This window comes from Petaurus breviceps, unplaced genomic scaffold, assembly GCF_028583685.1.
Source record: "Petaurus breviceps papuanus isolate PSGF00001 unplaced genomic scaffold, PetGlider_PUasm1.0 175, whole genome shotgun sequence".
NCBI lineage: Eukaryota > Metazoa > Chordata > Mammalia > Diprotodontia > Petauridae > Petaurus > Petaurus breviceps.
This window is the reverse complement of record NW_027185764.1, coordinates 10886816-10913186: the sequence shown is the minus strand read 5'-3', so window position 1 is coordinate 10913186 and position 26371 is coordinate 10886816. Positions and strand designations below refer to the sequence as shown.

Sequence of the window (26371 nt, the reverse complement as noted above, 5' to 3'; positions counted from 1 at the left end):
CCTTTATTTTATTCAGTTTTTTTCTGGACATGAGAATATTTTATTGTGATCATCATTATAACTCTTGTTAATCTAGCACTTTAAAGCTTAAAAGGTGCTTTCTTAATAATAACTATAAGAATGAGGGTAAAAGGGGTATCATCTCCATTTTATAAAAGATAATAAAAAGACAAGAGTGGTTAAACAATTTGCAAATTGTCACAAAAGATATAGGTCAATATATTTGACAACAGTATTGATTTCACTTTTTTTGTTGATGTTGAGTTGTTACAATTGTCTCCAAATCTCTACAACTTCATTTGGGGTTTTCTTGACAAGGGTACTGGAGAGATTTGTCATTTCCTTTTCAGTATATTTTACAGATTAGAAACTAAGGCAAACAAGGTTAAGTGACTTGCCCAGGGTCACACAGCTAGTAACTGTCTGAGGTCAAATTCATGAAAATGAATCTTCCTGATTATAAGCAAGTGTTCTATCCCTTATGCTGCCTTGTTGCTAAATGTTATTTCATGTTTACACAGCTTTAAAATTTACTTTGGGAAAAAATGTTTAAGATTATTTTTGGTGACATAAATGTACATGAAATACAAAGAGTTTGTGTTTAACCCTACAGACCACGGGAAAAAAGTAATGAAAAATTTAACTAGGAGAATGGTGTTTTGAAAGAAACATTTTAGGAAGAATAATCAGGTATACATCCAGAAGATGGACTTATGTAGGAAGACATTAGATAGAGGGACACCAGTTATAAACCTACTCCAATACTGCAACAATGCAGGGATGAGATAATGTAAATTTACACTAGAGTCGTCAAATAGAATGGCAATGACTAAACAAGTACAAGACACATTACAAAAGAAAAAATGATAGCTGAATAGAGATGATGGAAAAAGAATCAAACATCTTAGCTGAAAGAACATCTAGTCTTTCCACCAGCATCACTTAATAATTCGCCACTGACTTTTCTTTCAAACATTTGTGAGACCTTATTAAATAGGCCAAGGACTTAATATTTATTGGGGGAATTTTTATAATATCATAATTTCATTTGGAAAGAAGGAATTTGTCAAGAGGAACAAGTTTTGATAGGGGGTGGCTTTCTAGTGTCCCTGAATGTTTTCCTGTTTTAATTACACCGCAACCACTTGATATCCTTAGTTGAAAGAGAGGCTAATCAGATATGTATGGAAAGTTGCCTTTAACTGTTTACAAACTTAGGTATAAATGCTCTCTCTCTCTCTCTCACTAATTTTTGTCATCTAAAAGAAAGCCTATTCTATATTTGATAAATTGTTAGCATAAATATTTGGGTGGTAACTGAAGATCCTTTTACCATTTGCACAGAGAAAAAGAAAAAAATACAAATGCTTATGTTCATCCTGAATGGGGACACAATCAAAAGAGGTGATGTGTTAAGAATTCCTAATACTGAACTTAATCCAGTTGAGCCCAAGTCTTCTGTCAGGATTTATAAGAAAATGTTTGTGGAAGGAAAAAAGAACTAATTGAACTATTTTTCCCCTTACCAGAGCTATCCTTGTTAAACTGGACTTCCATATGAACTTTCAGATCAGTTGGTTGGCAACAACAAAAAATTAAGGTAATCAAAACCAACACATTGTCCATTCAAATAAATAATACTGAAATGACTTTAAGGTATACTAGGCATCAAAGAAGAAGTTTTCAGAAATGTCTTGAGTAGTTTGTAGCAGCATAGTAGATAAATAATGAATATTAAGTAAAGAGTATTTTATTTTTCCTCAATTACATGTACAGATAATGTTCAACATTCATTTAAAAAAAGCTGAATTCCAAATTTCCTCTCTGTTCCTCACTTCCCCCCTCCCAAAGAAATGAAGTAATTTAATATCTTATACGTGTTCAATCACACAAAACATATTACCATATCAGCTATGTTGTGAAAGAAGACACAGATGCAAAGGGAACAGTGACAAAAAAGAAAGTAATAAAAGTATGCTTCAATTGAATGCAGAACATTAAAATTAAGTAATATGATGCCCACAAAATTCTTATTCACTATAATTGTAATTGTCAACTATTGTTGATAAAAAATAATGAAGAGATACTCAATTCATGGTTTTCTCTATATCCAACCACCGAATCACCAAAACTAAGTAATATCCAGTGGTACTAATATGGTACACGTCATTTCTTTTGGAATATGATTAGCTGGATCAGTGTATGTGACACTTGATACCACTGAACATTATTCATAACCCTTAAACTTGGAAATGTCCAAAAGGTCATCTGAAGTATCTAAATACCCCTCTCTTGTGATGAAAAAAAAAATCCTTTTTTCTTTGATTTATGAGGTAAATTTAGTAACATTTGCAACCGTAAATGTTGCAACCCTAGACTATAGAAGAGAAATCTGGTGCGTGCTTGTAGATATGGATGAGTAGAATGAGAAGAATTTCTAGAGTTGGTTTGCCTTCTTGGACCTTGGTACAGCCTGCAGGACAATGGGTAAAGTTGGTGAAAGAAGTGGCTGATTGCTCAGCTTCAGAGGAACCTGCCACAATTAAGAAAAACAGAGTTCAATAAAGCAGCCAGTGACCAGTAATAGAGAGAAAGGGAAGTAATTACAAATATTAATGATATCTTTGGAAAAGAAGATTTTACAAATGAATACAAACCAGCTAGAATGTCATGCAAAAGAATAATAGGTTGATGTGATTGTAATTGAGACCCAATGTAGGTTTGATCTCAGACACTATGACAAAACAGACAATCAATCAGTAAATATTTATTAATGATATATTTAGGTTTTATTAATACTAGTCTGTTATAAGAGAATAAAGAATCTTATGGAAATTAAGAGATTTTATTCACTCCCATGATGTTTGACACCGCATTTTTTTTTCTCACAAAACAAAAGAATTAAAAAGGGGCTACTACACTTTGATCTTCAAAAACTATATTGTTTGCAACAAAGAATTTTTCATTATTAGTACTGTTATTATAAGCAAATCAAGTTAATTATATACACAAGAACACTTTAATTTTTTCTCTCTTGGCCTTCTGTATATTTCCATCTTAATTATGGTAAGTTAACTTTTAATAGTCTGCCAACAATAAATAGGCAGATTATGTCAAATTAAATTTGTCCATGTGGCATAGGATAATTCTCTGCATTGAAAATAAAATCACTTCAGGGCGGCCAGGTAGCACAGCAAGTAAGAGCACCGGCTCCAGTGTTGGGATGACCTGTATCAAATCCTGGCTCAGATACTCAGCACCACATCCAGAAATAACTGGCCGTGTAACCTTGAGCAAGTTACTTAACCCCAATTGCTTAAAAAACAAACAAAATCATTTTGATGAAAACCATCCTAAGTATTGAAACAAAAAAAGTGACTCCTTACCTGTGTCTCTTTACAAGTTCTGAAAGAAAATTCCTGCAGGAGTCGGCTAGTTGCAACTTTCATACTCATAAGTGCAAATCTCATCCCAATACAGTTTCGGGGACCAGCACCAAAGGGAAGGTACGTATAGGGGTTCATGCTCTCTTTGTTTTCCTTGCTGAACCTGTATTTTCAAAAATATAGGAGAAAAGAGATGATAGAAAAAAAGAAGATCCAAGACTGGTCAGAAGAACAATGAATCTGACTCTGGAAGAAATGCATCAATCAATAAACATTTACTTAGTGCCTGCTATATGTCAGGCACTGTGCTAAGTACCAGGCATATACAAAGAAGAAAAAGATATTCTTCAACCTTAGGGAACTTACAATGTAATGGGAGAGTTAATAGACAAAGAAATCTATATAAAGCAAGCTATATACAAGATAAATAGGAAACAATTAACAGAGAGAAGGAAGGCACTGGAATTAAGAAGGGTTGAAGAAAGCTTCTTTTAGAAGGTGGGTTTTGTGTTACAACTAAAAAGAAGCCTAGGAAGTCAGGATAGAGGAGGGTGTGAATTCCAGGCAAGGGGAATAGTCAGAGAAGATGCTTGGAGCTGAGCTGGAGTGTCTTGTTTGTGGAACAGCAAAGTGACCAGTGGAACAGGATCAAAGTGTAAGTAACAGAGAGTAGAGTGGAAGAAGACTGAGTATTTTGAAATCAACCAGCCTTAGCAACAGATTACATATGGGAGGGTGATGGGGAGAGATAATGGTCAAGTATAACTCCAAGGTTGTGAATATGAGTGAGTGGGATCCTGATGTTGCCAGAAACATGGAAGGTGGGGAATGGGTTTATGAGGAATAATAATGAATTCTGTTTTGATTGTGTTGACTATATTATATATTGTCATTATTATATATTATTATATTAAGTTAGACTGGACATCCAGTTCAAGATGTCTGAAAGGCATTTGAAGATCAGAGACTAAATGTCAGTAGAGAGTTTGGGGCAATGTGGGTAGATTTGATAATCATTGGTATACAGATGGTAATTAAATTCATGGGAATTGATAAGCTCAAAAAGTAAAGTAGCATAGAAGAGGGTCCAGATCAGAACCCTGGGGAATTAGAGGATGTGATTTGGAAGAAAATCCAGTAAAAGATACAGAGAATGTGTGGTTAGATAGGTAGGAAGAGAACCAGGAGATAGTTTGGTCCCAAAAACCTAGAGAGAAGGAAGTATCAACAAGGAAAATGGTCGACTATTTCAAAGGCTGCAAAGAAGTCAAGGAGAATTGGGATGGAGAAAGGCCCATTTTATTTAGAAACTAAGAAATCACTATTAATTTTGAAGAGAGCAGTTTCAGTGGAACGTTAAGGTCAGAAGTAGTATTTTTAGAGGTTAAGAGAGGAAGAGGAAAAGGCAATGCCTGGACGGCAGAGCAAAGCGAACATTTCAGATGAACTCTCCAAACATTCTTCTCTAAACAATTTTAACATATCAAATCAAATTCTAAAATGGTATAGTCTTTCAGGTGATAACATGGACATTCAATGAAATAGAGAACTTCTAAACTCTCCTGATGACAAAATTGGAGCTGAAAAGAAAATACAATCTTCTAATATAAGACTCAGGAGAAGCATTAAAAAGGTAAGCAGGAAAGAAAAAAAAAAGTCATTCAATGAGGTTAAACTGTTTACATCCCAATATTAGAAGATGACACTTGTCCCTTTTTAGAACTGTATCTTTATTATAACATTTAGAAGGGATATACATCGATGGATCATGGCGGTAGAAGTTGGCTTTGATATGGTGATATAAAATTAATTATTTAAACATTAAAAAAAGATTGTATTGGGAGAAGAGAAAAGGGGGAGGCAGAAAAGCAAAAATCACATCACATGAAGAGGCAAAAAGACCTATTATAGTAGAGGCAAAGAAGGGTGGGAGGTGAACATTGTTTGACCCTTCATTTCATCAGATTTGTCACTAAGAGCAAATAACATATACACCCACCTGGGTATAGAAATCTACCTTGCCCTACAGGAAATAAGAGGGAAAGGGAAAAGAAAAATAAAGGGGTAGACAGAAGGGAGGTCAGATTGAGGGAGGTGGTGGTAAGAAGTAAAACAGTATTGAGGAGGGAAATGGAGAGAGGAGAGAGAAAAACATAAATGGGATGAAATAGAATGGAGAGAAAGATACAGTTATAATCATAATTGTGAATGTGAATGTGATGAACTCTCCCATAAAACAGAATGAGATACTAGATTGGATGAAAAACTATAATCCCATAATATGTTGTTTACAAGAAAGACATTTAAACCAGAGAGATACACACAGAGTAAAACTGAAAGCCTGGAACAGAATATATTATGCTTCAGGTGAAACTAAAAAAAAAAAGCAGGGGTAGAAATCTTAATTTCACACAAAGCAAAAACAAAATTTTATCTAATTAAAAGAGACATGGGGAAAAAACCTACATCCTGCTAAAACTTACCATAGACAATGAAGTAATATCAATACCAAATATATATATATATATGCACCAAGTCGTATAGCTTCCAAAATCTTAGAGAAGTTAAGTGAGTTACAGAGAGAAATAGACAGCAAAACTATAATAGTAGTGGACCTCAATGTCAGCCTCTCAGAACTATAACTCTGACCACAAAATATAAAAGAAAGGAGTTAAGGAGATGAATAGAATTTTAGAAAAATTAGACGCATTAAAACTCCAGAGAAAATTGAATGGGGATAGGAAAGAAGATTCTTTTTTCTCAGACTTGCCCAAATGACAAAATGGGTTCACAAAGCCAATGAGGAGAAGAATGCCTTAAAAAATAAGAATTAACCATATGGAAAAGGAGGTCCAAAAGCTCACTGAAGAAAATAATTCCTTAAAAATGGGAATGGAAGAAATGAGAGTTAATGACTTTATGAGAAATCAAAAAATTATAGAATAGAACAAAAATAAAGAAAAAATAGAAGACAATGTGAAATAGCTCATTGGAAAAAGCAACTCATTTGGTAAAGAGATTCAGGATAGATCATTTAAAAATTATTGGACTACCTTAAAACCATGATCAAAACAAATGAACAAAAAGAATGTAAATGTCATCTGTCAAGAAATTATCAAGGAAAACTGCTTTAATATTCTAGAACCAGAGAGCAAAATAGAAATTGAAAGAATACACTGATCACTTACTGAAAGAGATCCCAAAATGAAAACTTCTGGGAATATTGTAGCCAAATTCCAGAGTTCCCAGGTAAAGGAGAAAATATTGCAAATGTCCAGAAAGAAATAATTCAGGTATTGTGAAAACACAATCAGGATAAGAAAAAATTTAACAGCTTCTACACAAAGGGATGGGATGCCTTGGAATATGATATTCCAGAGGTCAAAGGAGATAGAATTAAAACCAAGAATCACCTACCCAGACATTCAATGAAATAGAGAATTTTCAAGCATTCTTGATGAAAAGATCAGAAATGAAGAGAAAATTTGATTTTCAAATAGCAGAATATAATGAAAAGGTAAACAGGAAAGAGAAACCATAAGAGACTTAATAAAGTTGAATTGTTTACATTCCTACATGGAAAGATGATATTTATACCTCCTGAGACCTTTCTCAGTATTAATGTAGTTGGAGGCGAATGTTGAATATAAATGAATGATATCTAAAAAATAAAATTAAGGAGTAAGAGAAGAATGTTCTGGGAGAAGGACCAAGGGAGAGGTAGAATGGGGTAAATTATCTCACATAAAAGAGGCAAGGAAAAGCTTTCACATTGGAGATAAAGGTGGGGGGAGGTGAGAAAGAATGAGAATTCTCATCAGATATGGTTTAAGGAGGGAACAACCTCCACACTCAATTCCGTATAAAAATCTATCTTACCCTACAGCAAAATAGTGGGCGAAATAAGAGAGGCAAAGATGATAGAAGGGAGAGCAAATGGGAGGAGGTCATCAGAAGCAAACACTTTTGAGGAGGGACAGGTTCAAAGAAGGGAATGGAATAAATGGAGGGTGGGATAGGATGGAGGGAAATATAGTTAACCTTTCACAACATGACTGTTAGGAAAGTGTTTTGCATGACTATGCATGTATACTCTGTATCAAATTGCTTGCCTTCTCAATGAAAGTAAGTGGGGAGAAAGGGAGAGAATATGAAACTCAAAGTTTTAAAAACATTTTAAAAATTGTTTTTGCATGCAAGTGGAAAATAAGACGTATAGGAAATGGGATATAGAAATCTAGCTTCCCCTACATGAAAATAGAAGGGAAAGTGGATAAGAAGGGGGAGGGATGATAGAAGGAGAGAAGACTGGGGGAAGGGGTAATCAGAATGCACATTGAGGTAGGGGGAGAGGAGAGATGGAGAGAAAATTTGGAACTCAAAATCTTGTGGAAGTGAATGTGGAAAAGCAAAAACAAATTAATAGGCAGCATAAAATAAAAATAAGTCCAACAAAAAAAATTCACTATTAAAAAAATTTCTGGGAAAACTGTGAAGCAGTCTGGCAGAAACTAGGCATACATAAACTTCTCATACTGTATAGCTAGATAAAGAAAACATGGGTGTGTAATTTAGGCACAGAAGGTGATATCACAAGCAAATTAGTGAAGCATAGATAAAAATTACTTTTCAGTTATATGGATAAGGGAAGATTTTATTATCAAACATGAGATAAAGGGAATCCCAGGAAGTAAAATGGATGATTTGGGTTACATTAAATCTGAAAGCTTTTGCACGAACAAGTCAATTTAGCCAAAATTTGAAGGAAAGCAGAAAACAAGAGATGGGGGGAATTTACAGCCAGTTCTTCTGATAAAGGTCTCATTTCTAACATATATAAGGAACTGAGCCAAATTCACAAAAATATCATCAATGCTCTATTGGCAAAAGAGGAAAGGATATGAACAGGCAATTTTCAGAAAAAGAAACCAAACTATTGATAGTCCCATGAAAATATTCTCTAGATCACCACTGATTAGAGAAATTCAAACTATATCTCTCAGACACCACCTCCATCCTATCAGATTGGCTATTCTAAGAGGGAAAAAATGATAAACACTGGAGGTAATGTGAAAAAAAAATGTACACTAGAACACTGTTGAACTGGCCAAATGAAGCACAATTTGGAATTTTGCCCAAAGGGCTATAAAACTACAAAGCCTTTGAATCAGCAATGCCACTACTATATCATTAACCCAAAGAGATCAAAGAACAGGGGTAAACCCACGCATACAAAATATTTATGGCATCACTTTTGTGGTGGCAAAAATTTTCAAACAGAAAGGAAACCTATCAAAGTGGGAATTGCTAAAGAAAATTGTGGTATGATTGCAATGGGATATTATTGTGTTGTAAGAAATGTTAAAGGGGATGGTTTCAGAAAAACTTGGGAAAACTTAAAGGAACTGATGCACAGTGAAGTAGTTGCACAATTTGCTCATTAACAGGAAAATTGCAATAATAATGAACTGTATAACTACTCTGCTTGATATAATGATCCAACATTAATTCCAAAGTTATCATGATGAAAAATGCTATCTACCTGTACAGAAATTCTGAATTCTGAGGATTGAAAGGTTAAAAATTTCAACAGACTCTCAGCAACCTGTTCTAATATCAATTTTATTTACTTTGTAGAGATGCTAAACCTTAACGTCCTAAGAAATGAAAGGAATGAAACTGTTGAACTTTTATTGCAATAACATTTCGCTTTTTGGGCTACTGGGTGGCAGAGTAGCTAGAGAGCCAGGTCTGGTGTCAAAAAGATTGAATTCATATCTGACCTCAGAAACTTACTAGCTGTGTAACCTTGGGCAAATCATTTAACTATGTTTGCCTTTGTTAACTTATCTGTAAAATGAGCTGGGGAAGTAAACAGCAAATCAGTTCAGTATCTCTGCAAGGAAAACCCCAAACATGGTAATAAAGAGTTATACATGACAACCACAAAAGACTTTAAATTGCAAAGATAAAGAAGAAGAGGTCAAAAGGAGACAAAATGGTGGCACCTAATATTGGTAATTTTTGAGTCTTTATTGTGAAGCTTTTGAGGAGGTTAGAAACAAAGGACAGAAGATATAAAGGACAACAGCAGGGAGAGAAAGATCAAGGGAGGTTTTTTCAGGATAGAAGACTCATGGGCATGTTGGTAAGCAGTAGGAAGTTAGTCAGCAGACAGGGAAAGATTGCAAATAAGTATAAGAGTGTTGATGGCAGATGATAGATCTCTCAGATGAGCTAGAATCACATGAACAAGTGTTAACCTTAGCCTTAGAATTAGTCTTAGTAAATATTGTTAATATATCATGTGATACAGGCATAAAGAAGGGGCTAGTAGCAGAAGGCATCTGAGTTATAGGAGATGAGGAAGTGGAGAAAAGAAGGTGTTCACTGTGAATAGTCTCACTTTTTTTCTGGTAAAATATGAGGGAAGGTTCTCAGCTGAGAAAATGGAAAGAGCGTGGCAGCTCTCAAAAGTCCTAGGCAATTCAAAGTGGCCCTCAGCAATCCTCTCAGTCTCTCTCTGGCTCCAAGATGTTACTTCCAAAAAAGTTCTTCTGCCTCTCTCTTTTCTTGTGTCTCTCTAAATTTTGCTTCACTAGCTCCTCCCAGTTCAGCCCTCTCTTTTCACATCAACAAGTCCATCCCACAAGTGGGATTCACAAGCTCTGGGTTTTAACACAATCAATTTGAAAACCAAGGCAATACAGGGGGATCTTTATATTCCATTACTCTCACTGAGGGGGAGCAATGGGAGGTTTGAGGAGGGAATGAAATGTTTGGAAAAGTCACTGTGTAGAATGGAAACATTAATACCATTTGTTATATAACTAAGTGGTATCAGAGATGGGCTTTGAATTCAGGTCTTCCTGACTCTTAATGTAGTACCATGTCTTCTGTCTGATATGCCCTAAAATTTACTCTTCTGCTAAGGGCTTAAAAACTTCTAAAAATAAGTGATCCTGTCTCACAAATCAATGTTCTCTCCAAACTATCTTGACTGACCACACTGAGTAACCTTTTCCCTTATTAAGAAAAGTGCTTACCTTTCTGGGCGGAACTCCTCAGGCTCTGGCCAATAATCTGGGTCACGATGAAGGACAAAGGGTGAAGCCATCACCACTGTCCCTTTAGGAATCTTCACTCCATTGATCTCAACAGTTTTCTTAGCAACCCTTTCAATCCTGCCAGCTATGGGAAATAGCCTGAGATTTTCATGTATCACCATGTCTAGGTACTCCATTTGTACCAGGGCATCATATGTGACTGCTTCCTGGGAAGAAAATAACCAGTTTTAAGTAGTAAGTTCTAAGTACTAAAGTGACATATCACATCTGCCTTTACTTACTTGCTCTTAGAATTAATCTATCCCAACTCCATTATGCATCCAGTCACCAGATGTTACAATATTACCTTCTGGAGGAAAGCTATAACAATACTTTTACTATTGTGCCTATGGAATGTTGGGAGTCACTGCAGTGGTCACCATGCTAATGAAGTGATTCAAAACTTCTGAACTCTGTCAAAATTATATTTGTATATGTATAAATGTCTTCATAAAATGAGCCCTTTTGAGTCTGTGACAAATCTCTTGAGCTTCAGTAGGAGGAAGTTGTGCTGAAATGAATATTTTTCTTCTATTCTTCTGAGTTGTCTCTTGGAACAAACCAGGCCAATATATAAGCTAAGGTGGGATGATAGACAAAATTTTTTCAGTTAAGTTTCCTTTAGATACACTTGAAACCTGAGAAAAGCCCTTCTGTGTCTTCATTGCTCTCCAGCTTCCACTTCTTGTAATCTCTGCTTATCCTTCCAAAAATGACTAATTTCTATCCAGAATTTAGAAGTCCTTACCATCAGCTCACCATCAATTTTGTGACATTCTGGTATTATTTCATATCAGTTTAGTATTTTATACCTCAAAGGGACTTCACAAGAGAAACAACTGAAATGGATGCATCAGCAATGGTAGAATTTAGCAGAGACACTTGGAGCAGAGAGGCTTTCCCAGAGTCCCTCCCAACAGATGACTTGCACAGTTGAGAATTTAAAAGGGCAACTCTGATCATGTCACCATGTTCTGAAATTTCTCTATAGCTTAGAAGATAATAGGGGGCTTAGAGTGAGTATGGGGAAATCACTATTTAGCAGTCATCACTTATTTTCAAGAAAAACAAATATCTTGGCAATCTGCTGAATACTAGAGAAAATCAGTAACATACAAAAAGATCTGATCCCAAACCAAGCAGAATTCATTCCCATTCATTTTTGTGCTGTTCTCAGCATCATTATGGGGGCTCAGGTTTGGTGTTCTAGGAAGTAAATGAGATCTAAAGTAACCATTTTATGAATTCATCTCCCCTTCCTACTGACACTACTCTAGCTTGGTCACTCATTACTCTTTAAATGTACTATTCCAATACATTCTCAAGTCCATGTCTTAACTTCATAGAGAAATGACTTTTTTTTGAAGCAGTTGGGGTTAAGTAACTTGCTCAAGGTTACATGGCCAGTTATTTCTGGGTGTGGTGCTAAGTATCAGAGCTCAGATTCAAGCCCAGGTCATTCCGACTCTGGGGCCGGTGCTCTTACTCACTGAGCCACCTGGGCACCCATGAGCAATTGGGATTAAGTAACTTGCTCAAGGTTACACTGCCAGGTGTCTCTGGGTGGGTGCTAAGTGTCTGAGCCTGGATTAGATCCCAGGTCATCCCGACTCTGGAGTTGGTGCTCCTACTCAGAGAAATGACTTTTTAAATGTTCCCATAATGGTGATTATCCTACTTGGTCCAAGAGTGATGGAAGCAGGTGATCCTGGTGTATCACAAAGAGCTTCCTTGGTATGGACAAAGTCCAATGTCCATTCACCAAAACATTCATGGTGTCTTCTGATACCAGGAAAATTTTGTAAACCCTATTATCAGTCACATGAGAGATTGAATGAGAATTTGAGAAGAGCTGAGAGGACAGTATGGAATAAAACAAACAAGGGACAAGAAAACAGAATATGAAAAGAAGAAAGAGAAAAGAGAGTAAGTGAGGAGTAGAGAGGAGACCTTATGTCATAAAGATATTTATTGTCAGAAGAAATGGGAAATGAGTGCCACTAAATGGCAGAAGGACCATGAAATTACTTTAGGAAGAGAGGACAAGTGGGCTTTTTCAGTATTTTTCCAAGAATTGCCAGTAGTTCCTTAAATATTTCCTTCTCTGCAAGCATAACTCCATGTAAATCTATGGTGTCTCAAAATATCTTTTGTCTTTTCAAGACCTGACCATATCTTAAAAATGGGAAAATAGTCAGCATAGGTAATTTTAATAAAGCTTCTACTAGGATATGAGACAAATGGGTGAATGAGAAGTATGTTGGAAGTGGGGTGAGAATAGTTCTGTTCTTCTCATCTCTTACCCTACTGGGCAAAACTGCATCTATCTCCTCCTGAAGTTTCTTCTGGATCTCAGGGTGGGTGGCCAGTTGGTAAAAGAGAAAAGAAAGGACAGAACTGGTAGTTTCATAGCCAGCAAAAAGAAAAATAATGGATTGGGCCAGGACTTCTTCATCACTCAGATCTGAAACAGAGACAAGGGCAATATTCAGACAAAGTCATTATAACTTTGTTATATCATTCAGGCATATCACAATAATTTAGGAAAGGCATCTTACCTGACTTTCCAGAATACCTAGAAGAGATCTGAAATACATCCATTAATAAGATAGGAATTTCCCACTGGAATCTATCATTACAAGATGGGAAAGAGATTTAATCTAACTGGGATTGCTCAACCAAATTTTTTCTATATTTATTTATTTTTACCCCATATCTACCTCAGGCTCATTTGTTATTTCTGGGTGTGATAAAAGTTTTTTTCATTTCAAGGAATGCTCTCTTCTTTATAGTGCACTGTGTCAAAGGACAGGCACATTAGAAGGCTCTAGGAATAGAGGAGAGGGGATCAGTGCCAGTGATACAGTAGTTATGTATAGAGTGAAGCAAATATGGAGGAGAGACGTTTGAAGGAGATATCATATTTGGAGCTAGAAGGGACCTCAACAGCCATGAAATTAGTAAACTGAGCCCTGAAGAGGTTAAATGATGTTCCCACATTTTGATAGGTGAGAGAGTTAGAATTTAAACATGTCTTCAAACTCCAGAGTCCATGATCTTCCCACTGTACCCCCACTACATCCAATCTCTGATGGGCCCCAGGAGGAGAAGGTGTTCAGAAAATAAATAAAAAATTGGTTACATTTCTATACTTAGTGCCTAGTGTTTATAGATTAATTTTACACATTTATTTCATTTGACCACTATTACAAGCTTATGAAATTGCTTGTGCAAGACTATTTCTTCCCATTCTTCAGATAAGGCAGTTGAGGTGCAGAGAAGTAAGGTGACTGTTCCAACATCCCTGAGCTAGTAAATGAATGAAGCTGAGGCTAGAATCTGGCCACCTGACTACCAACTCCAGTTCTCTCTTCACTTAAGCCATCAGGCTGAGTTCTTATGTGTAGTACAGGAGAGTCTATAGCCTAATTATGGTTAAATGAGAATAGTGCTAATTAAAACACAATTTGAGAAGTTTGCTCACAAGTTTTATGTTGCAAGAGAAACTTGTATCTTGACATCAGTCTCATTTTCCTTTCCTGTATTGCTATTCAGTTGTTTTAGTCATCTCTGACTCCTTGTGATCCCCCATCAGGATTTTCTTGGCAAAGATATCAGAGTATTTTTTTCCATTTCCTTCTCTAGTTCACTTAACAGATGAAGAAACTGAGACAAAGCACATTAAATGACTTGCCCAGGGTCACACAACTAGTAAGTGATTGAGAACAGGTTTGAAATCAGGAAGACAAGTCTTCCTGTCTCCAGGTCTGGCACTGTATCCTATCTTCCATTTAGCTGTTCAGCTAGTTAAGTCAAATAAACATGGTCTAGGCCAAGGAATAGGGTAAAATTATAGGATTTAGGGTTAGAAGATAATTCAATGATCATCTGGGACAATTCCCTTCTTTTACCTATGACATGCAAGTCCAGACTAGTGAAATGATGCATACAAAGTCACATAATTACTTAGTAGTATTGTTAGGATAAGAAAACAGATTTTCTCTCTTGAAAAAGTTGTTTTGCCACCTCACCATGCCACATTGTTGTCCTAGGTATAGAAAAAAAGAAACTTCAGTGGCACCACCCATGTTTCAGACTAATCACAAATTCATGCCCATCACAAATTCACATATGATTTTGAAAATTGACTCCATTTAGCTCATCTTACAGATGTTAAGTGTCTTTCTGTGATGGCTAGGTGATACCACAGAGTGTTGAACTTAGAGGTAAACCTGATCTGAGTTTAAATCCTACTTCAAATTTTTATTAGCTGTGACCATGTGAAAGCTACTTAAACTCCCTCAGGCTTAGATATCTCATCTCTGAAAGAGGAATAAGAATGACAACAAGCACACAGAATTATCATGAAGATCAAATGAAACAATATATGTAAAGTGCTCTGCATATTTTAAAACCCTGTAACATCATCATCATTGTCATTGTTGTTGTTTTACCATTTGATGTATCATCTAAGCAAATTGGAAATTTTTTTCATACTTGTATGGATAATGGCTTCCAGATTCCAATTTGTGATTATGCTTATTCATAAGTTACCTTTATGAGAGTGCGTCTCGGAATTTTTAGAAGTCTGAGAATCCATCATAAGCTGAAGGAAATCTACCCGGTTCTGGAAAAATGATGGGAAACACTAATGCTGAGAAAGTACTTGAGAACACACAAATTCTCTATGCACACAGGAAATTAATATCCCTACTGTATGATAGACAAATGAAAATCTGAATGATTTGAGAAATTTTGGCTTCAGTTCAGTGGCAGAGTTGGAATTCTATCCAAAGCACTTCTATCAAGGACCCTGGATAGTCAAAGATCCTGCAGTTCAAGTGAATGATGAAAGAGCTTAAAATCAGTTTTCCAAGTTTTAAAAGATTATGTCCCAATCACCAGTCCAGAGTTTTGGAAAAGAAGCATACCCTGAAGAAACTAAAAGAAAGTATGAAGTATTCCAGAAAATTAATTCTTTTAAGTCTGACAGAAAGGATTGAAAAGATAATGCTTCAATAGTTTGTAATATCATTGATGTGGAAACCACTGATCATAATCCTACAATAACGTCATGACTGGTTTTTCAGGATCACTGTAGACAAAGAAATTGATCTTACTGTGGTCAGCTAATAGACATACTAGGACCTAGGTTGGTCCTGAGTAAGCAAAGATATAATAAACCAACATATGCCCAAGCTTGAAAATTTTGTATCTTTCAATGGTCAATAATAAGTTGTATTTTCTGGCCTGGCCTTCAAGCTTTTACAGAAAATCTCAGAATACAAACTTTTTGAGAAAATGAAAAATGTTCCAAATGTGAACCAAGAGCCCACATGGAGAATATGAATACAACACTACTCACACAATTATAATTTTTCAGCCCATTTTTGCACAACCTTTGGTATTGTTAGCAAGGTCTGTCTTGAGAGTGTATAAATGATGGAGAAAAATACTTCTTTCTTGAGTTCCTGCTATACATCATATAATACTTTGCAATACAATATTGGGTATGTGTCTTATGTCAATGCTATGTCTGTAAAATAATTGAGAGCTGGGACAGTGTCTTTTTTATCTTTTGTTCCCACAGATACAGATCACTCAGTCTGGCAAATGTTAAATAATAGGAATATAGAGTTAGAACTGGAAACGAGTTTAGAGGCCACCAAGTGATACTTCTTCAGGTTACAGTAAGTGCTTAAAAAATCTGACAATTGGAATTGAATAAAAATTATAGTGAACAAAAATGAATATCAGGTAAAATGGAACATACATTTTGTTTACTCTAAGGATGAAGAATACAACCATTTATAATGTGAACATTCTTATTATGAACATTGGAGAGACTTACCTTTTGTGAATTTTTCTTTCGGTCTTCCTTTATTTTTTTAACTGATTTTGTTAAGAAATCTATTGCTTCTTTTGGAAACACATTTACATCCATTTTTTTTAACAAAGGAACAAGGAATGGAAAAATTGCTGAGGAAAACAAAAACAAAATATCCTTATGAAACTGTAAAATTTTATAAGTGATGTTATCGCCTTTATTTGCAGTGTAGATAGGGAAATGATACAAGAGGTACCAATTGTAGTTCACTCATTTCCTTTTTGACATCACCAATTATCTGTGAGCTGGTGGGGGTCAGTGAAAAGTCCAACAGTGGGCTCTTTCCAAAATCAGGTATCATATGCCTATCCCTAGTCTTCTATGCTACCTATGACTGATATAAACAACAAATAATTCCCCTAAGGATTTATGTCAGTTGCTCTCTGAAAGCCCACATTCCCCAACAGATAGCTATTAAAGAAGATAATCTCCAGAATTCCTGAAATTGTGTTGTAATCTCTCTATACACTAGTTTAATCCTATGTTAAATTAAGAGGATAGACTTAAGGGTTTTCAAGTTTCTGTCCATCTCTCAACCTATGATCCAACTTGTTGAGTTATTGAGGTACCTTCAGGAATGTCAGGACCACTGAAATTTTAATCATTTGTTTCTGTAAACAAGAATCAACTTACTTATTGTGAGTAAAAGTGGATCCAAAAAACTGAATTTAATTAACTTCTTGATTTCTCTCACAAATGGATCATTTTGGTTATTCATGGAATCAATATTGACACCAAATGAAGTGCTAGTGATCACATCCATGCTGTAGGCCCCAAAAATGCTGAGGGGAGAAAGAAACAAAAAGACAGAACTGCCACTGTATCTTTCCTCTCCGAGCAAAGACAAGAAGTGAGTTTCTAAACCTGTGTTGTGAAACTCAACAGAAACCATAGTCACTAAACCATTCCAAAGGATAATTGAGATTATATATCAAAATTAGTAATTCACATATTGATATTACCTGCATTCTATTGTATTTTTAAATGTATCATATATTTCAATATTACATTTTAATGTCATCTGACCAGATTTGCCAATTGGGCTCTATATTTAAGCCAGCAGGGAATATGGGCCAGAATTGAAAATGGTCAATAATAGCTACTAGATGAGCTTTTTCAGAAAAATATTGGTTCTTTTCATCAACTACCTAGAAGTCCAAAAAGCATTTTGTAAATGAATGAGTGAACAAATGAATGATAGCTTGGGCAATCATGGGAGAAAACGCACAGCAGTGCTGACTGGTATTATCAGTTCCTTCTCCTAAGCTATTAGATAAGATTTGATTTTCCTCATTTAAGCAGTGGTATATTTACTTCCCCCCAGTTTGAATACTCTCTACTTCCAATTAATAAGCTATTATTTACTAAAGACTTACTATGTGTCAGGCACTATTCTAGGCACTAGAGATACCAGAAAAATGCAAAACTATTGTCTGGCCTCAAGAAGCTTATATTTAAATAGTGATTAGAAACATACCTACATACAGTTCTAAATGTATATATGTCAATACCTACAAGACAAATACAGAAGTGAAAAGTGGCCACATAGGAGAAGGTATTAACAGCTATATCTTTAACTCCATATTCTTTTGTCTTTTTCAGATTAGCTAGACTATCATCACCACTTTTCATGTTTTTCTTTGTTTTTGTAATTTTATTTATTTTGAATTTAATTTATGGTATTAACCTAAGCATTTTCAATAATAACAGTAATAATAATAATATCCGTGTACATGAAAGAGCAAATCTATTATGTACAACTTGCTATTCCTTTTAAATATATAAAAAGTTATGTAAATTTCTTTTTTCCTTTGTTTTCCCTCCCCACCACCCTAGAATTGGCTACCATTAGACACAAATATGTATTTGGATGTATGTGTGAGAGTGTGTGTGTGAAATCTTTCTATACATTATTTCTATTTATCAGTTCTTTCACTGGATGTAGATACCTTCTTTCTCCATGTGTCCTTTGTAGTTAATTTGGATACTTCTAATAGTAACAATTACTTAGTTACTCAAATTTGTTCTTAAAACAGTATTACTGTTCCTGTGTACAATCTTCTCTTGGTTCTGCATATTTTCCTCTTCATTATTTTGTGCAAGCCTGTCCATGGTTTCTTTTTCACCCTAAGATCATCAAGTTCATCATTTCTTACAGCACAGTAGTATTCTATCACTCTCCTATGTCACAACTTGTTCAACCATTCCTCAATTAAAGGACATCCCCCAAATTTCTAGCTCCTTGCCACCACAAAGAGAACTGTTACAAATATTTTAGAAGATACAGGTTCTTTTTCTTTTTTTGTAATCATCTTTGGAAATTGACCTTATAGTGTCATTTCTGGGTCAAAGGATATAATCAGTTTAATAACTCTTTGTGCATAATTCCAGTTTTTTATCCAGATTTGTTGGATCACTTCACAATTTCATCAACAATGAATCAGTGTCCATTTTTTTCCAAATCCCCTACAACATTTGTCTCTTTCCTCATCAATCATTTTAACCCATCTGATAGATGCAAAATGATATCTCAAAGGTGGTTTATTTTGCATTTTCTAATAAATAATAAAATAGAAACTTAATGACTTCTTAGAATGCAGGAAGAAATGCATAGTGTCCAGAACAAAGGAGGCAATGGTCCTAATGCTTCTGGCCATGGTCAGATCATATTGTATGGTACTGTGTCCAAAGTTCTGGGCATCATATTTGAAAAGGACATTTTTAAGCTGGAAGTAAATGGTGTTCAATGATTAGTTTGGTGAAATGATTAAAAACCAAAGGTTTATTGAAGGAATGGAGGATACTGATAGTTTAAATAAAAGAAAATTTAAGGAAAATACTAAAAAATTATTTAGAGCATTTTTATATGACAATAAATTTCTTATTCCTTTATCAAAAGCCACCTGTTAATATCCTCTAACCAATTATTAATTGGGAAATGACTCATATTCTTATAACTTTGGCAAAGGTCTTTACATATTTGAGATATGAAACATTTATCTGAGAAACTCTTATGAAAATGATTTTTCTAATTTTCTGCTTTCCTTCTGATCTTGTTTACATTAGTTTTATTTATACAAAACCTTTTTATTTGGTTGTAATCTAAATTATTCATTTTACACCTCACTCTGCTCTCTATATCTTGTTTGTTCATAAATTGTTTACCTATCCATGTATGATAAATAATGTTTCAAGTTCTTCAAATGTTCTTGTAATATCTCTCTTTATATCTAGGTAGAATATCCATTTTGACCTTATCTTGGTAAATGCAGTGAGATATTGGTCAATGTCCATTTTTTTCCATACTAGTTTCTAGTTTTTCCTGCAATTTTTATCAAATAATGAATTCTTATCCCCAAGTTTTAACATTTTTCAATTACAAGGTTCTTATATTTATTTATGGTTGAAAGCTCTATATCCACTATGTTTCATTGATCTCCTTTCTATTTTGGAACCAGTAAGTGATAGTTTGATAATTACTACCTTCTAATATAGTTTATGACCTGTTACTTCCTATATTTTTTTCATTAGTTCCTTTGATATTCTTGAGGTTTTGTTCTTCCAAATGAATTTTCATTTTTTTCCAATTCAGTAAAATATTGTTATTAATTGAATTGGGATGATATTGAATATATAAATTAATTTAGGTAAAATTGTCATTTTTCTTATATTGGCCCTGTCTACCCATGAACTATTAATATATCTCCAATTACTTAAATCTGATTTTATTTGTATAAAACATTTTTTAAAATTTTGTTTATAAAGTTCCTGGGTTTGTTTTGGCAAGTGTACTCCTAAGTATTTTATACTGTCCTGTGTTATTTTAAATGGGGTATCTTTTCCATGTTTTTCTTAATAAATTAAATAACAATAAATTGTTCCTGGCTGACTTAGCCACAGTTAATAGGTGCTCCAAAGATGGAACTTCAGCAAAGGAGGTTGAGAAAGAATGATTAGACAGACAGGCGGAGGACTAAAACTGAGAAGAATCATAAAACACAGAGAATAGAGAACATTCAGAAAGAGAATGTGGTTAACAGTATCAGATGCTGCTATGGGGTGAACAAGGATTAAAATTCACAAGAAATCATTGATTTGAAAGTTAAGAGAATGGCAACAGAGATGGAATTAGTATTGAAGAGAAACAAGAAGCACAGAGAACTCCCTCCACTGCAAAACCAGTCTAGAAAATGTGTCAAACTGGTTAATGATTGGGAAATCCAAAAAGGAAAAAAATGACTTTTGTCCAGCCCAGGTTATCATAGGGAGACATATAAAGATCTTTAGATACTAGCCAGTAATCAACCTTTAGAGCATTCCAGCAACTAGAAAAATAAAAGGAAATAAAAGTAAAATTTCCAAGGTAAATAAAAGGTACTTTAAAAAAGTAAAAGGGCACTGGGAACTCAAGTAGGGTAGGGGAAGAGGTACTAAGTGTCAGATTGTCACTCAAAACACCTTTTTGGGTCACAGATGCACCATGGACTATGAAGGGACCAGTACCCAGATGTGAGGGTCAATTACAGGTCCTATCAAGCAAGGGGGAAATTGAGAAGCAAGCAAGAACAATACACATTAGACCCCAGGAAATGTTTGTTTTCAACTCCAGCTTTTAGATCAATCTGAAGCTTATTGAGAAATAATAATGAAAGGAAACTCGGACCAAAGGAAAACCAATTTCTACCTGGATGATAGTGCCAGAGTCTAGCAGCAGTCTATTGCTACTCAGATCCAAATGCAGGTCAGGAACCTGCAAAGCTCAGACCTCCCTGGTGAAAGGGGAAATACAGAGGAACTGGTCACACTTTGCCCTACAAAAGACAAGCTTGTGAGTTCCTAGCATGAGTTGGACTTTGGAGCCTGGAATAACTAAATAACCAATAATCCCAAAATCCCACTACAGAACCAACCCAGATATTTCTTTGAAAAGTGTACAGAACCTGAATCTGAACCTGGACCTAACATAAAGTCTAAAGGAAGGAAATTGAAAAAAAAAAGAATAAACAGACAAACAAAAAGAATCTCATAAAAAAAAGCTTTTGTAGTAAGAGAGACACTCAAAACACAAACTCAGAAGAAAATAGCTCCAGAAAATCTACAAGGAAAGTTTCAAAGGAAAAAATAACAACTTGGATACCCATGCAAATGTAATTTCAGGAAGAAATAAAGCAAGAGGTTAAAAAATGAGTTGAAAATGCAAAAAAAAAAAGATTATTGGTAATTTTGGAGACATTTAAAAAACTTTTATAATAGCCTGAGTGGAATGATAAATTTGGAAGTCAGACTACATAGAGTTCAGAATATAAAAAGATAAAGAAGAAAAGGAGAGAAAGTAGAGCTTAGTCAAGGTGGTTAGGTTAAGAGGGGAAGATCTCACCATGTTGTCCTTTGCGCCTATTTTGTTCATTGAAAAGTTAACAGAATAATTTTAAAAGTGAATGCTCCATTTTCTGAGGAAAGATAACAGAAAGAAGCAAATAAGGTCCCCTGCTGTTCCTCAGTTTCCTCCAGCTGCTGCCCCATACTTACTCTTTCAGAGTTACAGGCTTGCTTTTCTCTGCCTCCGTCCGCATGTTCTTCACTAACATATCTCCATATTCATTAATGATGGGAAACATCTAAATGCCAAATGACAATAATTACATGTGCGTGGAAAACCTAGTTCTAAAACAGACCCAGTTGCCCAAGTTTGAAGCAGCACAATATTTCATAAAATCACTTCTCTTTTAAAATTCAAAGAATCATGTATCTATAGAAAGAACAGTCCTTCTAGGTATGTGGGACAGAGACCACTACCAAAAAAATCAATACAAAGACTTCAATACCTGAAAGCAGAAATGAATTTATTGCTTTCTCATGAGAAAGGGTACTGCCCCCTCATTGCTCCAATGGCACCAGCAAGGGAAGTACAAATTGATTCCAGAAAGCAATGTCCTTTTATACCCTAATGCCATTCCCTCCACCACACCCCCCCCCCAACCCACTTTCCCTTATCCCATTGACCGGTCTTCACGGGGCAAATCTATTCACACCAATCTTCCCCAGAAACAAAGAACAAAGGCAGTTACACAAGTTTGCCCAGTGGCAGGAAGTTTTGCAAGAATTTGTAAGAGTGCACAATTTAGGTTGTGTTGCAAAGCATGGTTTTACAAGGTCAGCTAAATACAGATATTATTCTATAATGGAGAAAACTGTGTTTCAATAATACAAAAACTATTAACCCTTTTGAGTAGGCTTCACTTTTGAGAAATCATCCCTCACATAGGCCATGGTCTCACTACTTCATTTTAAAGATGAGGAACCTACAACCAAGGTGGTTAAGTGACTTGCCAATGGTCACTTAGGTAATAAACATCAGAGGTGAGATTGCAGATCACATTCTCTAACTCCAGAGACTGTGCTGTCTCTATTGTATATACCCCCAACCAACTAGGATAGAAAATATTCCCTTTTAGGAAGCTCAAATTTGTGCACCCATTAATTACGCTTGAACTAGAGAAAATTAGTGGAACTTAATTTTACTCTTCCCTAGACTCAGTTTTCTAGAATCTAACCAATGTCCATTGTTTTACCTCCTTGAGTTTTCCACTTGTAAATGTTGGAGACAACACATTTCGAATCCTCTTCCATTGGTCATCTTCAGCAATTGAGATAGCACTATCCAAAATCCCTGCTGGACCAAAATTCTAGGAGACAAAGGTAAGAGGTAAGACCATTCTTGTTTCAAGTGGTAGAACCAGAAGTAGAGATCTATTACACTTTCCAGTATAAAAGCTAATTCTTTCTAATTATCTATAGTTTGTTATGTGACCTTTTAGAGCCCATGGACTTTTGTGGCAATGATTTTCTTTACTGGATACTGAAATGATTGTTGTACCTATAGGAGCAGTTTCCAGGTTGTATCACTACAGAGGGTATTTCCCAGGATGATAGCTGGTTGTACTAAGCTAAATGAATTAGTATTCCCTGGGGTCTTGGGTACTATGCCCTAGGCTGCCTCCCACAGTGTCTGAGATGAATTGATGGTTGAGGTGGTAGTGATGCTGGTAGTGATAATTTGACCTTCCTGAGACACATCACCTATCTCTCCTTCATAGTTATTCTGGGTGGCCTGTAACACATGAGATAATTGTTTGACGATTGGTGGGTATGGCCAGTACCTCTTCCAGAGAATTTTTCCCCAGGATCATGACTGTGAATGCCTAGCCAAAAGCAGAAAAGGAGGCTTGGGGGAAACTTCCCAAACTGTCTTCTTTGCCCATCTGTCCTTTGGAGACAGCTGGTCAACATTTATTTCCTATGGAGATGAAGAGAGCAGGCCCATTTTCCACAGTGATCTCTCCCCTTAATAAAGGCCCTGGGGGTTGCATTATAAGTAAGTCTAGTTGTTGTGGAGGCATTGCCACTCCCAAATTTGGGGGGCACAAGAGATGTGAATGGGGCTTAAGTCACCCAGCAAAAACTGTCTTTGGTCTCCAGTTCAAGCTACATTGTCCTCAGCTAGGTTATCTTGCCTGCCCTGTGTTCTGCAAGAATGTTAATATTGAAGTTAATGTTTATATATAGTCTAAAAACTGTGTGATCCTAAACATGCTCAGTGTGCTTTCCTGATTGCTGCCAGCTTTAGTCTTCCACTGTTACTTACCCGACGATTGGTGAAGACAGAATAGCACTCTTTTACCAGCACTGATTTGATAGTCTCTGGGTCCATGATGGATAATACAGGTTGTCTGCCATCAAAAAACCTATACCCCCAAATGGAACAAATTACATCAGGCAACATGTTACATAGTTGGAAACAGAGTTTGCAAATGGAAACTATAAACTGATAGCCACGAGCTTGCTTCTGCCTTATTTTTGGTCTGATCTGAGATATGGGAGTGAGCCAGGAATCTAAAATAAAATTCATCAGAGCATATTTATGAAATAATTAGTGCATGCTTAAGTTAGAATTCTGCCTCAGACACTTCGCAGCTCTGTGGCCCCATGCAAGTCAGTAACCTCTTTCAGTCTCAGTTTCTTCCTCAGCAAAACAAGGAAAATAATAGTATCAACCTTAGAGGTGGTGTGAGGATCAGTAAGACAACATGTAAAAAGTACTTTGAAAACCTTAAAGATTAGATTTTATTGTTGTTGTTGTTGCCGATGATGTTGTGAGGTATGATGGGGAAAGGGAATAGCTTCATTGAGGAGGTAATGTTTGAATTCAGCTTTAAAGAATAGTCAGACCCTCAGCAGGGAAAGGAAGGGAGGAGGTCATTTCAATGAAAGCAAACACCTTCAGCAGTCTCAGTGGCATGAGAGTAGCAAGTGGGTCTGGGAGTCAAAGAGCCATCCAGTTTGGATAAAGAACAAAGTGAATAGAGGGGACTAATAGGAAATAAACCTGGGAAGGTGAGATGGTAACATGCTAGGAAGAGCCTTGAATACCAGGAAACAGTTTTTGGATTTTACTTAGGAGGCAATAGGGAGCCAGGGAGGACTTTTGTGCAAAATTTAAAACATAAACAGGAAACAAGAAAGATTATTCTGGTAATTGTATTAAGATTACAAAGAAGCAATTCATAATGAATGAAGCCACCATACCCAGAGGGAGAACTGATGAAGTTAATGTTTTTCATTTTCTTTATTTTAATTGTTTTTTTTGAAAGGCTAATATGGGAATATGTTTTCAAGATTTCACATATATAATTGATATCATATCACGTGCCTTTTTACTGGGTCAGGTAGAGATTGGAGAGAGGGTAAATATTATGAATTCAAAATTCTTTTAAAAGAATGTTAGAAGTAAATAAGCACTTTTTTAAAATAAGTAATTTTTTAAGTGAACCAATTAGAAAAGAGAGTGGAAGCAAGAAGAATTCTGTCAGGAGGCCATAACAATACTCTTGATGAGCAGAAGTTAGGATCAACATAATATATATATTTTAAGCAATCAGGGTTAAGTAACTTGCTCAAGGTTACATGGCCAGTTATTTCTGGGTGTTTTGCTGAGTATCTGAGCCCAGATTTGATCCAGGTCATCCCGACACTAGAGCCGGTGCTCTTACTCGCTGAGCCACATGGCCGCCCCTAAGAAATTGGGGTTAAGTAACTTGCTCAAGGTTACACGGCCAGGTGTTTCTGGGTGGGTGCTAAGTGTCTGAGCCCGGTCAGTCCGACACTGGAGCCGGTGTTCTTACTTGCTGTGCTACATGGCCACCCCAAGTAAATTTTTTTTTTGCTTTTTATTTTTTTTAAGCAATTGGGGTTAAGTAACTTGCGCAAGGTTACACGACCAGTTATTTCTGGGTGTGGTGCTAAGTATCTGAGCCCAGATTCGATCCCCAGGTCATCCTGACACTAGGGCCAGTGCTCTTACTCCCTGAGCCATCTGGCCACCCCTAGGATCAGCATAATAAAAGAATTTAAGGGATATTAACAGGTAGGAAAGCATTAAAGTAGCAAACACTATGGTCAAAGCCAAGCACTGAGACAAATAAAACCCAAGGGGAGCAAGCAGAATAGGAAAAATGGTCAAGGACTGTCGTGTACAATAAGAGTGAGTCTTACTAGGTTTACAGAGAATGAATAGGACAGGTAAAAGGAAATAATTTGGTAGTTAAATTTTGGAATTGCAATTCTACATTTTGGTATAGGAGAGGTTGTTAGTTCAAAGTTATGAATATGCTTCTTGAAGGTGGGAAAGGAACTCTTTGGAATTGTAGAGTTCAAAGACTGGCATGGTCAGACTATCTACTGGAATATTATTTTGTATCCAAAAGCAGGGGATGTAAGGGAGAAGAAGATGGAGAACTAGCAGCAAGGTCATTGAAAAACTTGGGAAAATTACTTAGGGGTGAGCAGATAACAAAGGGAAAGGTATTTGAGGGATAGTGGAAGAAGAATGATCTGGAAAAAAACAGTGATAATTAAAGAATATGCCTTCCCCATCTTCTAACACTATGAGTAGGTGGTGGAGAGATTAACAGACAAATAAGAAAGCATTTTTA

General features: G+C 35.8%; 1 protein-coding gene across 1 annotated transcript in view; it reads right to left on the bottom strand.

The window, feature by feature from the left end:
* Positions 1–2340: 2340 nt before the first annotated feature.
* Positions 2341–26371, bottom strand: part of LOC138159038 (cytochrome P450 3A4-like) — a 46076-nt gene continuing 22045 nt past the window's right edge. The window contains exons 4-13 of the mRNA XM_069085380.1: positions 24025–24124; positions 22952–23065; positions 21909–21997; positions 17013–17161; positions 16344–16471; positions 15047–15119; positions 12796–12956; positions 10433–10659; positions 3387–3549; positions 2341–2533 (exon numbers count right to left, since the gene is read on the bottom strand). Of these exons, the coding sequence (XP_068941481.1) occupies positions 2438–2533; positions 3387–3549; positions 10433–10659; positions 12796–12956; positions 15047–15119; positions 16344–16471; positions 17013–17161; positions 21909–21997; positions 22952–23065; positions 24025–24124 (1300 nt within the window). The 3' untranslated portion in view covers positions 2341–2437. The remainder of the gene's footprint in view (positions 2534–3386; positions 3550–10432; positions 10660–12795; positions 12957–15046; positions 15120–16343; positions 16472–17012; positions 17162–21908; positions 21998–22951; positions 23066–24024; positions 24125–26371) is intronic.